General features: G+C 49.6%; 1 protein-coding gene across 1 annotated transcript; it reads left to right on the plus strand.

The window, feature by feature from the left end:
* Window positions 1-8594: 8594 nt before the first annotated feature.
* Window positions 8595-10088, plus strand: NEUROG2 (neurogenin 2). The gene is made up of 2 exons (XM_057706900.1): window positions 8595-8904; window positions 9266-10088. Exon 2 carries the CDS (start codon window positions 9267-9269, stop codon window positions 10086-10088), a length of 822 nt encoding a protein of 273 aa, XP_057562883.1. The 5' UTR covers window positions 8595-8904; window position 9266.
* The last annotated feature ends 2260 nt before the right edge of the window (window positions 10089-12348 follow it).

A 12348-nucleotide genomic window follows, 5' to 3' on the forward strand; every position in this document is an offset into this window, starting at 1 on the left:
GTCAACCCAAATGGTCCAACTCCTGGGGCCTTAATTTTAACTGTGAGCAAGTTTTATGATATAACTCACCCACTTCAAGATATCTCTGATCTGAAATTTACTCCCAATGTTTAATGAAGACTAAAAAAGACAAAGGCATTTCCAGAAGACTAGTGTTGCTCTTTTGTTTTTTTTAAAATAACAATTGCTGATAATAAATGTTCCAAAATTTACTTGGAAAACACAAAAAAGAAAATTTAAATTACCAATAACAAAAATATAAGCACTATGAATATTTTTCTCTCCAGGATGTATGTATTTATATTTCCCTCCAATCATTCAGAGACATAAATTATCTACATACTAAGTATCAAATTTTTTAAAAAATTAAATATCCATCAAAAATACGATTTTAAAGTCTGCACGATCTTTTGTTACTGTGGCAACATTATATTTATTACTTGCCAGTCTCTACTGTTGGTAAATGTGGACAGCTTAAAAGATTCACAGGTAAAGCGCTGAAAGAACAAGTCCTTAAGTTACCTTTGACACTTGGGAAAGCACAATTTGCCTGACAAAGTTAAGGACGCGCAACTTTAAGCAGGAAAGAGATGAAGCAGAGTGGAAATAGGAATTCGGGCGTCTGGATCCAAGGGAAGGCCTAAGGCGACTGGCACGTTGCGCCTCTTAGACCCCCTCCCACAATATTTTACACGCAAGACGTCTAGCTAAAATGAGCATCGAACAATTCGGAAGAGAACAAAAAATACCGGGGGAGCGACAAGCAGTCTGGAGCATGAATCTGGAAGTGGCTCTCTCTGGGTGTGAGGAGAAACTCTGATCTGTGTTCTGATCTAGTATACACCCGCTGAGTGCACGCGAGGTTCTTTTAACAGTCTGGAGTCCAAGTCTTCCCCCTCCCCGCCCCCCCCAACCTATTGAGTCTTGGCGTCACTTCTAGCTGTCGAATAGCTAAATCCTCAGAACAAAAGTCTTGGGACCCAGGCCCGCCCGTTCTCACCCTTGGCAGTCATCAGAACTCCTGGAGGAGGTGTCTTACAGGTTTGTTTATTCCGGGCTCCGCGGCGCACACACCACTGATGCTTTCGAGCCCGAGGGTTAACAGCGGCCGTGTACCCGCCTCCGTCACCCGAGCCGCAGATGAAAGCCCCCAGAGCCGGCAAGCGACGCCCAGCCCGACGCGGGGTCTGCGGCCGGCGGCCCGGGCGAGGGGGCTCGTCCGCGGACCCCGCCAGAGGGCGCCAGGACCTCGCCGCGCGCGCAGCGGCCCCGGACCTGCGGCGAGACCTGAAAACGCTCAGGTGCGACGGGGGAGCGCGCGGGACCTCGGGCGGCGGCGGGCTGCAGGGGGCGCCTCCTCCCAACCCGTCTGCGCTCCGGCAACCCTCCCCCCCCCCCCCCCCCCCCCCCCGGCTATCGCCGTAGCGTAAGGTCTTGTTTTGTGTTTTGTTTTAAAAGCCTTCCCCGCCCCCGCACTGCTTGAAGGCGTAAATGAGAGAGGGCGGGAGGGGGGAGGGGGGAGATGGAGAAAAGAGGCGCTGGAAGACTGAATGCCTTCTTTAAATTACTGCTGACACCTCGGTTCCAGGCCCCTAAAATCTCAATCAACAATCCATTAGAACTCAACAGGAGTAAAACGAAATCCTCGTTTAAGTGTATTTATCCGATCTCCTTTCTCTCTTTCAAATGCTAAATCCATTTCAGCATATGCCCCCTTCTTTCTCTCGCCTTTCTCTCCAGACTGGCAGCCCATACCACTCTTGTAAATATGAAAGATGCTAATCATATGACATATCACGTCTCCGTCGGAGCCGGAATAAAGCCTTCAGATTTGGGATCATTGCCTCCAGACAACAGCTTCATCAGCCGGAAAGTTGGTTTTTTTTTTCTCCTTTCCTTCAACTCTCAATCCCTTCTTTGTCTGGAGTAAAATGCAGCCGACTCGAGCCACCCAGGCCATATGGTTCACTCTGTATTTTCTTAGTTGAATTCTGAATTGTTTCTGTGACTTGCGAAGTTTTTTTGCAAGTGCCTATAAAGACATAGAAGAGCTACTTGTGCAGGGAGCGCTGCCCGGCGGCGCTGCCGCCGCCTCCCGGCCTGGAGCCCCGGCGGCTCCGCGGAGTGTGATAGCGGCGACAGCGGGGTCGTGCGGCCGCAGGCGGGACCGAGGACCAGCAGGCCGCAGCTGCGGGGTTCGCTCGCCACGCGTACTCGGCGCCTTGCACCGCGCCCAGCGCACAGTAGGCGCTTGCAGAAATATTTGCGGGGAATGAAAATATGAATAAATCAGCTACTAGGGTTGACCGCGAATGGTCTGTGTCCTAAAGTATCCTTTCGGATCCGTGAAAATAAAACGTAGCCCCGCCCTCTTCCGACCCTCTATTACATTACACTGTTTTGTCTACATAACACATGGTTCTCGGGCATGCAACTTTTTCCTTTTTTGTCTACTTATTTGAATATAAGCTCTATGGGGGTAGGAATGGTGTCTCTCTTGTGCATGGCATTGTTCCCAGGGGTTGGTACAGTGCTTGGCACGCACTGGGTGCTCGTTAAGTATATTTTGAAGGTAGAAAGAAGGGATGATTGGATGAATGCGTTAACGTAGAAAGATGATACCCTGTTTCCCAAAGGAACAGATTAAAGAACTTTCTCTGCTAAAGATTCGAACTTACTTGCCCCATTTGTTGATGATAATTTATGTCATCAACAAACAATAATTTCCAGAAGAGAACTCAATGTTTGGGGAGGTTATGTTTTTCCGTAGTGGGGAGAGGAGACGGAAAATCAGCTTTCAGATCCTTATCCATTGCTTTGAATAAGTTTTGTGCTTTCCAGGTTCGGGACTGTCCGCGCAAGAGAGCAGGCTGCCAAAGTTCCTTTCTCTCTGCCTAACTCCTTACACAAACCCCAAAGAGTTCTTTCACCAAATCATTAAATTCTACAGAGGTGGTCAAGCTCACACTGCTTTTCATGAAACGGAGAAAGAAAAGGGTCCTTGAAGTTTAGAAGATGCCCAAGGAAAACTCCTTGAATGACATCAAAAGAATGAGTTTCCATAGCTGTTGAAGCACGAGGGCCGTGTATCCGCACAAAGAGGGACCGGGGCACCGGGACGGGCCCACCGCTCTGTCCCAGGACAATTGGGTCACTGAAATAGGGAATTAATTACCATTGGAGAGTGGGCAGCCCATTCACCACTGGCTGAGTTTTATTAAACGCCAATATAAATAACAAAACAACTCTTGTGGCTGCACTATTCCTACACGCCAAAGGAAGGATTATGCCGGGGATTAACATCTTAAAGTCTATGAGACTTTCTGACTCAAGGCTCGGAGCTGGTAATCGTGTTTGTCTCCTGGTTCAGCGATTAGTGCTCTCTTTCTTGCACTTTCCCCTGGATAGCCAATGTCCCTTTTTGCAGGCACAGAGGGGTGGGGGGCTTCTCTCCCTAGTGGGCCCCCAGCCCCTCATTCACGCGCCGGCTGTTCTTTTCCCCTTACCTGAGGAAAACAATCAGAAAGCTGGCAGAGATTGGCAAAATCTCCTGCAGTGATTCCTTTCCTTCTTTGGGAAAGAAGAGGGCTGCCTGGGCAGCGGGTCGCGTAAGGAGTGAAGAGAAGCCTGAGCCCGCCGGGAGCTGCCTTTGAGGAGCGGGTGGGGAGAGGGCAGAGTCGGCGCACATGGAAGGGAGTCTTTTCAGCACCTGCCGAGGGGGATTTCGCAGCCGTCAAGACGACCTTGTGCGTCAAGATGGATTTCCTGAATGTTTGACATGGGGCACCAAAGCATGTTCTGTGGGCTTAGGGCAAGGGTCTCAGAATGGGGGTCTTGGGGGAGGGGTTATGATCTTCCCTGCCTCGCGTCTCCTCCTGTAGATTCCCCCGCCGCTCCCCAAATACGGAAGGGGGAGGGGCTGGCGCACTGAAGCCGCAGCGTAGCATCCTTAGCTCGGACCTCTGCGGGACTAGATTGACAAATCCTCCCCGACAGGATCGGAGGGAAAATCGAGGACGAGACTGAGAATTCCGTACAGGGCTCCAGTAAGAAGGTGGGGCGTGAGTTTACACTGTTACTGCCCTTGGCTTCCTCGGCTCCCCAGAAGGGGACTGCCAAAAAATCCGAGCTCACTCTGGCTCCCAGCGCTCACCATCACCAGTAATGGACTCTGACATGATGAGGAGTCCTCTGCGGAGGGTGGGGCTGTGGTGGGGAGGGCGGGTAGCTAATTGTTCCCACTGCGGCCTCCCCAGCTCTGGAAACTGTGTTTCTGGTCCTCAGAGAAGAACTAAAGCTATTCAGGATTCGCTTTTTCTCTCCATCTTTCCGCCTTTCTGAGAGCTCACTGGGCAGATCAGGATTGAGGCTACAAAGCCACCCTTTTAGCAGAGCAGAGACCCTCCCTCCCCTTGCAGGCAGGGCGGTTTACTGTGAATTGGGGGACAGGCTTACTGGGCAGGCAAACTTTTCTCCTGCACTCTTTGGGAAAGGCGCCCTTCTTCGTTCTCCCCCCCCCCCCCAATCACCTGCAACAGCAAGAGTATAGCGTGGGGACCATTTGTCCTCTTTGGCCACTTGTGAGGTCGGAGTGTGGTTTGGATGTAGCCTATGGCCCCGCAGCAACACCTACCCTAAACTTTAGGGCTTTTGGGTCTTCTCAAAGTTCAAGCTTCTGAAAAACAACAAAGACTTTCTAAAGTTCTCCACCCCCTGCTCCCTCCCCTTACTTCACTTTTCTCTCCCTACACACACTCGGGCCCCCCTTTCTTTTTAAAGCTTGGGGATGAGTTTAAATCATTGGGCTCCCATTTCTTGATAACTGCCTGCTTTGAGCTTTTGTTCTCTTAAAGTAGGATTGCACACTGAAAGAGGGGCTGAAGATGAACAGTTTGACCCTTTAGGACAGTTCACGCAATGGACAGGCGCGGCCCTCGGTCACCAAACTCACTGATGCTATTCACACACTCCCCTCCCCCTTCGCATAACATTTCAGCCTCGTTTCATCTGGACAATCTTTTAGACCACACAAGTGCCTCTTGAATTTATTTAAGTTAAAAGAGTGCTAGAAGAGTCCAGCTAAGGATATTTAGCGTTGGTCAAGTCTTTGCAAATCTGAGTACAAATCGAAATTGCTTTCCTTCAGCAAAACCTAGCAAAATGCTGAACAAATAAAATTTTGCAACTGAGTGTGAATGGCTGATTTCTGGATTGCACTAGCGTGTTAACTGTTCTTGGTGTTCTTTTCTTTTAAAAAACAACACTCTTCATGGTGGGAAATATTTCCAGAAATATTATCAAGAGCGATGCTTCTCTTGAAGGCTACAATGCAAACACACAACCAAAATTCTTAAAATTCCAAGATAATATAGAGGGTGACTTTTTTTTAATAAACACCTGTACTTTTGCACAGTAATCTGACACACACCACTGCATACACCCAAAGAAGCCCTTATCTTAAAAATAGTTACATAAACTCTGTGATATCTTTATATTTACATAGATTAGAGATTGATTTATGTCATTTGAATATGCATACAAGCTTAAGTTTCTTGGCATACTTTTTCCTTTTGGAAAGAATTTCCTTTCCTGGAAATTTCCAGAATCAGAAATGTGCAATTCATTTAATAATATTTTACCGTTACTGAATATCTGCACAGGATACACTTAACTATTCATTATTAACTTCTTACAGAAGTATAGAAAGTTTGGATTTTGACAAAGAAAAGCATGTACCCTTTCAGCACATCATAAAAACATAAAATCTTGGGAGAACATAAAAACTGGGGGGTCAGATACCCAAATACTGTTAAAAATGAACTAAAGAAATCCATTGTGTGTTTCACTAGCACTAAACATTAGAATCAGCTTGATCTCAGTGCTTGTTTGGAATTATATAAAGCTCATCAGGTTTTTCTGTAAGCCTCCACTTGACTGGATTCTGACTGTATTCTTCCCCCCAATATATTTTATCATCAAATCAACCCAGCACTCCCTAGCCTAACCAAAACTTTAAGACCTGTCCAAAGAAGTATGTTTCTATGATACTAAAACAAACTTTCCTTTGTTTCCATTATGTTAACCTATTGGCTTGTCTTTCTTTGCAGGCAACTCCTGCCATGAGCTGTAGATATCTAAAGACTGACACTCCATAATATCTCCCATCATTTGTCTTTAGTAGTCTTTGATCATTTCCTCAGAACCTAGCTTTCTCATCCTCTGTTTCTTTCAAAATTAACACAAAAATCCTGCATCCACTCCCATGTGTTCCTTCAATTTTTACCCTGGCTTGCCAAGACATCAGAGGGTTTTCTTTTAGGGGAGATTGTAAAGAGTATTTACTTGTTTGGTATCAGTGCTTATCACCTATAAAATGCTAATGTGTGCATGCAACCATGGTGAGTATTTCTGGTATCTTTCACTACTGACACATCTTTTGTTTGATCAAACTCTTCATTATGAAGTTCTTATTCTTCAGGTTCATGATACAGATATAGGGACCCAAAGAAGTGTGAGAGAGGCAGATGCTGTATTCTGGAGATACTGAACGTTTCTATTCTTTCTTTTTTTATTATCTGCACTTCTGCCATATGAAATTAAGCTGTTCTAAAAGGACTAAGGAGGAAACTGGGGAAATAATGCTTTTAAATGTAGGGAATTTGTTTTTAAAGGGAGGAGATGCAAAGCACAAATATCAACCAGCAAGGTGAAAATCGTGGCAGTTTTCAAATAATTTCAAGACAGAAGGAAGTCTGGAGGCAGGGTAGCTTCAGTGGGTAACAGTCTCTTTCATGGGATTCTAATTTTCATTTTCTTAACTATGTGCCTTCCGAGCCGGCTCATTATCTCCCTGCAGAAAACGTTAAACAAATGAAAACCATGCCAAAACACTTTCATCATCCTCTTCTCTGAAACACAGCTTGTTTCCAATTCCTAGAGTCCGAATGAGACCGAGACCACGGGCAATATTCTTCTTCTCTCGCCACTTTTCAAATCCTAACATTCCAACTGCGCCTTGCTCAAACTTAATCTGCAAAAGGGACTCCTCTACAATCTACTGAAGTCCCGCTCCATCCCCGCTACTCACGCACCGTCTAACACTCAGCCCAGCACACGCTTCTGGGAGCTCGGTTCTAAGAAGCCAGCCTCTTGGACAAGAGGGTGGGCGTGAGCGTGAGGAGGAGGAGGAGCGGGGAGGAAGGGAGGGAGGGCTGTTGAGCAATTCAGAACAAGTTCCCTCCGAGGTCCAGTAGCCCTCCAGCTCTTTTTTCCTATTGAAAGGCCGGGAGAATCGGGAGGACGGGCCCCATGTCCCTACAACGCCCCCCAGCGCGGAGCAGAGGTCATGGAAATGTCAACGCAGCCCATTCGCTCGAGGGAGCTGCACATCGGCCTCTCCTCCCGCTGCCACCCACGCAGGAAGCCTCTTTGCTGTCCCGCCCCTCCATAAACTGGGGTTAACCCGAAGCCCCCCCTCCAGCCCCACAAACCAAAAACCTGCATCAGTGCTCGGAGCCTCAGTGTGCCACACGTAAAGTGAGGAGGTCCCTTGTAGTTCCAATATGTGAGTGCTTTTATTCTCACATCCTCTAAAAGCCCATCAGCTGCCCCCCCTACTCTATCGCCCTTGGGAGGAGAAGCCTCTGAATCCTCTAACCTCCTCTCTCTTCATCCTCCCAGGTCAGTCTTTCTGGAACCTAAACACGCTTGCCCACCAAGTGCCCACAGCTCGTCATCCATACCCCATTCCTCCTTTAACCAAATGAAAGCGTTTTAAAGTAGTTGACTATTTGCTGCAGCTCCTAAGAAGCTTTGCCAAGTGATGTCCGGCAGCACCAGAGGGCTAACTGCTTTCCCCGGGATTCTGACCCCCATTAGCTAATTCCTCGGATCCCGAAGTCCGGGAGCTAGGAGGCAGGGCAGCGCCGGGTGCGGTGCGCGCGCGCGTCGGGGCGGGGGTGGGGTGCAGCCGCGAGGACCCGGGCGGGGGCTGTCGCCTTGGTCTCCCCACCCGCCCCCAGCGCCCTGGCCCCTAATGAGCCGCTGAAAGGGAGCGGGCTCCGGTGCGCGTGGCTCGCAGGCCTCCCGGAGTCCGGGGCGCCCTGATTGGCCAGCTGCGCCTCGCGACCTCCATTCATTAATAAATTAGCGGCACGCTCCAGCCGAGCGCGAGCCACCAATCACAATGGGCAGCGGCGGCGACAACAGCCGCAGCTTGAGCCGATGCCGCCGCCACCGCTTCAGCAGTCCGACCGCAGCCTCGAGCTCCAACAGGAGCTTTAGAACCATTTTATGCTGATGAGATAAAGGGGGAAGAGAGAGGCGGGGGCGATGGGAGGAGGAGGAGGATGGCAGGGCCAGGGGAGGGGGGACGTGGGTGAAGAAAGAGAAAGAAATGAATGATGATAATGCAATGAAAAGAGTAAGCCGGGGAGGGAAAAGCGGGGGAGAGGGGGGGCCGGCACAGGGGGGAGGAGGAGGCGGCGGCCGGGGGTGGGGGGAGGTGGGGGCCCCGGGGGCAGATCTGATTGTTTTCTTGGTGGTATATAAGGGGTTTTAAGGAGAGTCGTGTGCCAGACACGCAGCCACTGAACCACAAGCAGCTTCGCTTTAACTGGAGTGCCTGGGAGTCGCGTGCCAGGAGCCGCACGGCCGGGGACTGACTGACAGACAGACACGCACCACCACCACAACACACGAGACCCGGGCGGGTCGCCGCGGCCGCCGGGGCTCTTGGCAAACTCGCACGTCGGAGAGGTCCCCCGCGGAGCCGCGCCGCGGACGCGCCAGGCCGGCGGCTTCCAAGCCGGCAGAAGGCGCAGCGAGGCGCTCCCGGCTGCGCGGAGAAGCGCAGCACACGCCAAAGTGATAGCGACGCCGCGGCGCGTTCAGAGAGCGAACCAAGTAAGTATCCGGGCTGCGGCTTCCAACTTGGAAGGGGTGTTTTTCGCACTCCGTCCAGCCAAGTCCGAACGCCCTTTGCTCGCAGTCCCTTCCCCGGCGGGAACACAGCCAAGCCGTCAGGGCGGCGCGCAGAGTTCGCGACCCAGCTGGCTGGCGACGGGGTCACAACAAGGGGCGCTCCTGAGCTTGGAGAGCCCTGGAGGGGGTTCCTCCCCAACTTACGTTCCTCCTTGGAGCCGCTCCCAGCGGGTCTTCCCGGGTGCGCGCAGCAGCAGTCCGTCGCGATGACACCAAGCACAAGCCTCTGCTTCTATCTTTATATCTTGTTTGGTTGTTTCTCGCCCTCTGCTCTCTTCTCCAGGATGTTCGTCAAATCCGAGACCTTGGAGTTGAAAGAGGAAGAGGACGTGCTGGTGCTGCTCGGCTCGGCCTCCCCCGCCTCGGCGGCTCTGACCCCCCTATCTTCCAGCGCCGACGAGGAGGAAGAGGAGGAGCCGGGCGCGTCCGGCGGGGCGCGTCGGCAGCCAGGGCCAGAGGCCGGGCCCGGGGCGCGGGGCGGCTCGCCGGGAGGAGCCGGGGGCTGCCGGCCCGCGCGGCTGCTGGGTCTGGTGCACGAGTGCAAGCGGCGCCCTGCCAGGGCGCGGGCCGTTTCCCGCGGCGCCAAGACGGCCGAGACTGTGCAGCGCATCAAGAAGACCCGCAGACTGAAGGCCAACAACCGCGAGCGCAACCGCATGCACAACCTCAACGCGGCGCTGGACGCGCTGCGGGAGGTGCTGCCCACGTTCCCCGAGGACGCCAAGCTCACCAAGATCGAGACCCTGCGTTTCGCCCACAACTACATATGGGCGCTCACCGAGACGCTGCGCCTGGCGGACCACTGCGGGGGCGGCGGCGGCGGCGGCCTGCCGGGGGCGCTCTTCTCCGAGGCCGTCTTGCTGAGCCCGGGAGGCGCCAGCGCCGCCCTGAGCAGCAGCGGAGATAGCCCTTCGCCTGCCTCCACGTGGAGCTGTACCAACAGCCCCGCGCCGTCTTCCTCCGCGTCCTCCAACTCCACCTCCCCCTACAGCTGCACTTTATCTCCTGCCAGCCCGGCGGGTTCAGACATGGACTATTGGCAGCCCCCACCTCCCGACAAGCACCGCTACGCACCTCACCTCCCCATAGTTAGGGACTGTATCTAGAGCCGCCATCTCTGCTACCCTCGCCAGGCCTTAGTGGGTACCCTTTCCTGTCCCCGTTCAAGCCCTCCGCCCACCCCTCTCCTGTCCCCGCTTTCCATGCCCTAGAGACCATCTCACTACTCAGAGCAGGTGTAGCCGTTCTGATTCCTCGGTTGTGTGTTGCATTCCTTGGCTAAGGGCTTCCTTCCTTCAGATGGGCTAATTTATTGGTGTGATGGAGCTTATTGTCAAAAGGATGGTAGAGTTTGGGGGGACTTCTTAAGGCTAAAAAGATGCTGGGAAGAGAGGAAGGTGGCATGTCTAAAGAGTTTGCAGAGCGGACTGACGCTCCTCCCCTCTCTCAGTGAAGTTCGTGTGAATCTCCCAGGGGGAAAACAACCGGTTCCTGTGATCTCTTCACCTTTGCTTCTATATAGAGATGTTAATGTCGAGTAGAAAGAAATGTATCTTAGCATCTGAATGATTTTACCGGTAATAATATTATCCACAGATTTGCAATGGCTGGCATCTGCTTTATTCCCAGTGCTGTCTGCAGGCTGTGGGAATTTCACCTGTCAAACCAAACTTTCCCTCTCTGATGTGCACTTTGTTCTGTTTCCCAGATTCGTCACAATGCCTATTGTCCCTCCCTTCTCTTTCCTTTTTCTTCTCCATTTTGCCATCTGTCTCTTATGATTTATAAGGGGGAAAAAGTTGTTTTGTTAGAGGGCCAGGTTAGAAGTCATTGTATAATTTGTAGGCTTTGTAATGATTGAATGCAAGCGTGGAAATTTAGGCTGAACTCTCTATCAAAAGGAAAAATGTGGAGGAAAAGGGAAAAATCAGGAGGGAGGATTGCTTCATGCATTATTTATCTCGACCTTTTAGGGGAAAAGGAACTCCCCCATTCTTTCAAGAGATTAAAAATAAATCAACAGACTGAAAACCTAAGCAGACACGGAGCATTATCAGGATCAGCCACACACGTGTTTCCTTCTATTTATTATAAAGAAAAATTTCATGGGAAAAGTATGTATTTTTTGTATATTCTACAGAGTTTATTCTAGTATGTATTTACGTCTTGGAAGAACAAGAAAATTGTTCTTGTGATTAAACTATAAATAAAATATCTAACTTTCATAATTTTTGTGTGTTGTATTCTAACTTTTTCCTGCTTATGTGGTTTTTGGAAGAATGAGCTGCATTTTTCTGAAATTCTCCCAATATCCAATTGAGTAGAGTACTTGTATTTTGTGGTCAATGTGTGTAAATTTCACTGACACATAAGGTCTAAGCAGTCACAGGAAGCTGAATTATATTGGAGACACTGACATTGACATAAAAGTGTAACTCTCAATACAAACAAAACCTGGTTTTTAAGAAATCAATTTCTGAGCAAACAAGATTAGTAAAAAAGAAAGGGGGGGGGGCTTAAATGATAATTAAGTCATGATAAATGCCAAAGTTCAGAAACCTTGATTTTAAAAAATAGTGAAGTTGACATTTCTTGGTGGAGTGTGTAGAAATTTGGTTCTTACACTTCTCTTCTTTGAGCTTCCGTTATCTGTGAACTGAAGGGATTGGGCAGTGATCTCTGAGGGACCCTTCTGGCTCGAACATCTGTGACAACTAAGTATTTATAAATTCCTTATTGGAAGCTGATTTCATATTAGCCAATCCAATCTTTGTTAAGATAGTTTACATAGTCAAAACTTCTTCAAAGAGAAAGCAAAAATGGTTCCCTAATCTCCAGGATACATAACTCTGTAACTTGCACCTCAATCTCCAAAGCAGAAATCAATGACCTTTGACTGACCTTGGGTCAAAGATGACCAAGTGAAGGTTGACAACATCCAAGGTTTAAGTCCCTTAGGGGAGGGTGTCCAGGACAACACAAGCTAAAAAAAGATCATGTCAATAAAGAAGTGTTGGTTGTTCAGTCTCCCCCATCCTCATGAATTTCATACCTGTTTCTGGTTTGAGCCGAATCCTCCACTCCTCTGCATAAAGCAATGATAATTCTCCTGAGATGGCTATCTGAAGCTACTCTTCCTCGCCATCCATATGGGAAATACTATGTGTTTAATAAACACTTTTTAATTTTTAATAAAAGGAAGAACCAACTCAGGGTTTGTTTGGCATTCATCTCTGGATGGAAGGGAGACCTGCTGGAAAACCCCTTCTAGTTTAAAGATTGAATTATTCTTAGCCATTCTTGTTTATCTGATAGGAGAAAGTGATTTTTCTCATACATTCACCTTTATATTGCTAGTGTTTAAAA

Source organism: Hippopotamus amphibius, chromosome 13, assembly GCF_030028045.1.
Source record: "Hippopotamus amphibius kiboko isolate mHipAmp2 chromosome 13, mHipAmp2.hap2, whole genome shotgun sequence".
In the NCBI taxonomy this organism is placed as follows: domain Eukaryota; kingdom Metazoa; phylum Chordata; class Mammalia; order Artiodactyla; family Hippopotamidae; genus Hippopotamus; species Hippopotamus amphibius.

Excerpts from the sequence above, each read along its gene's own strand:
- NEUROG2 (XM_057706900.1), top strand. The coding sequence starts at position 9,267 with ATGTTCGTCAAATCCGAGACCTTGGAGTTGAAAGAGGAAGAGGACGTG.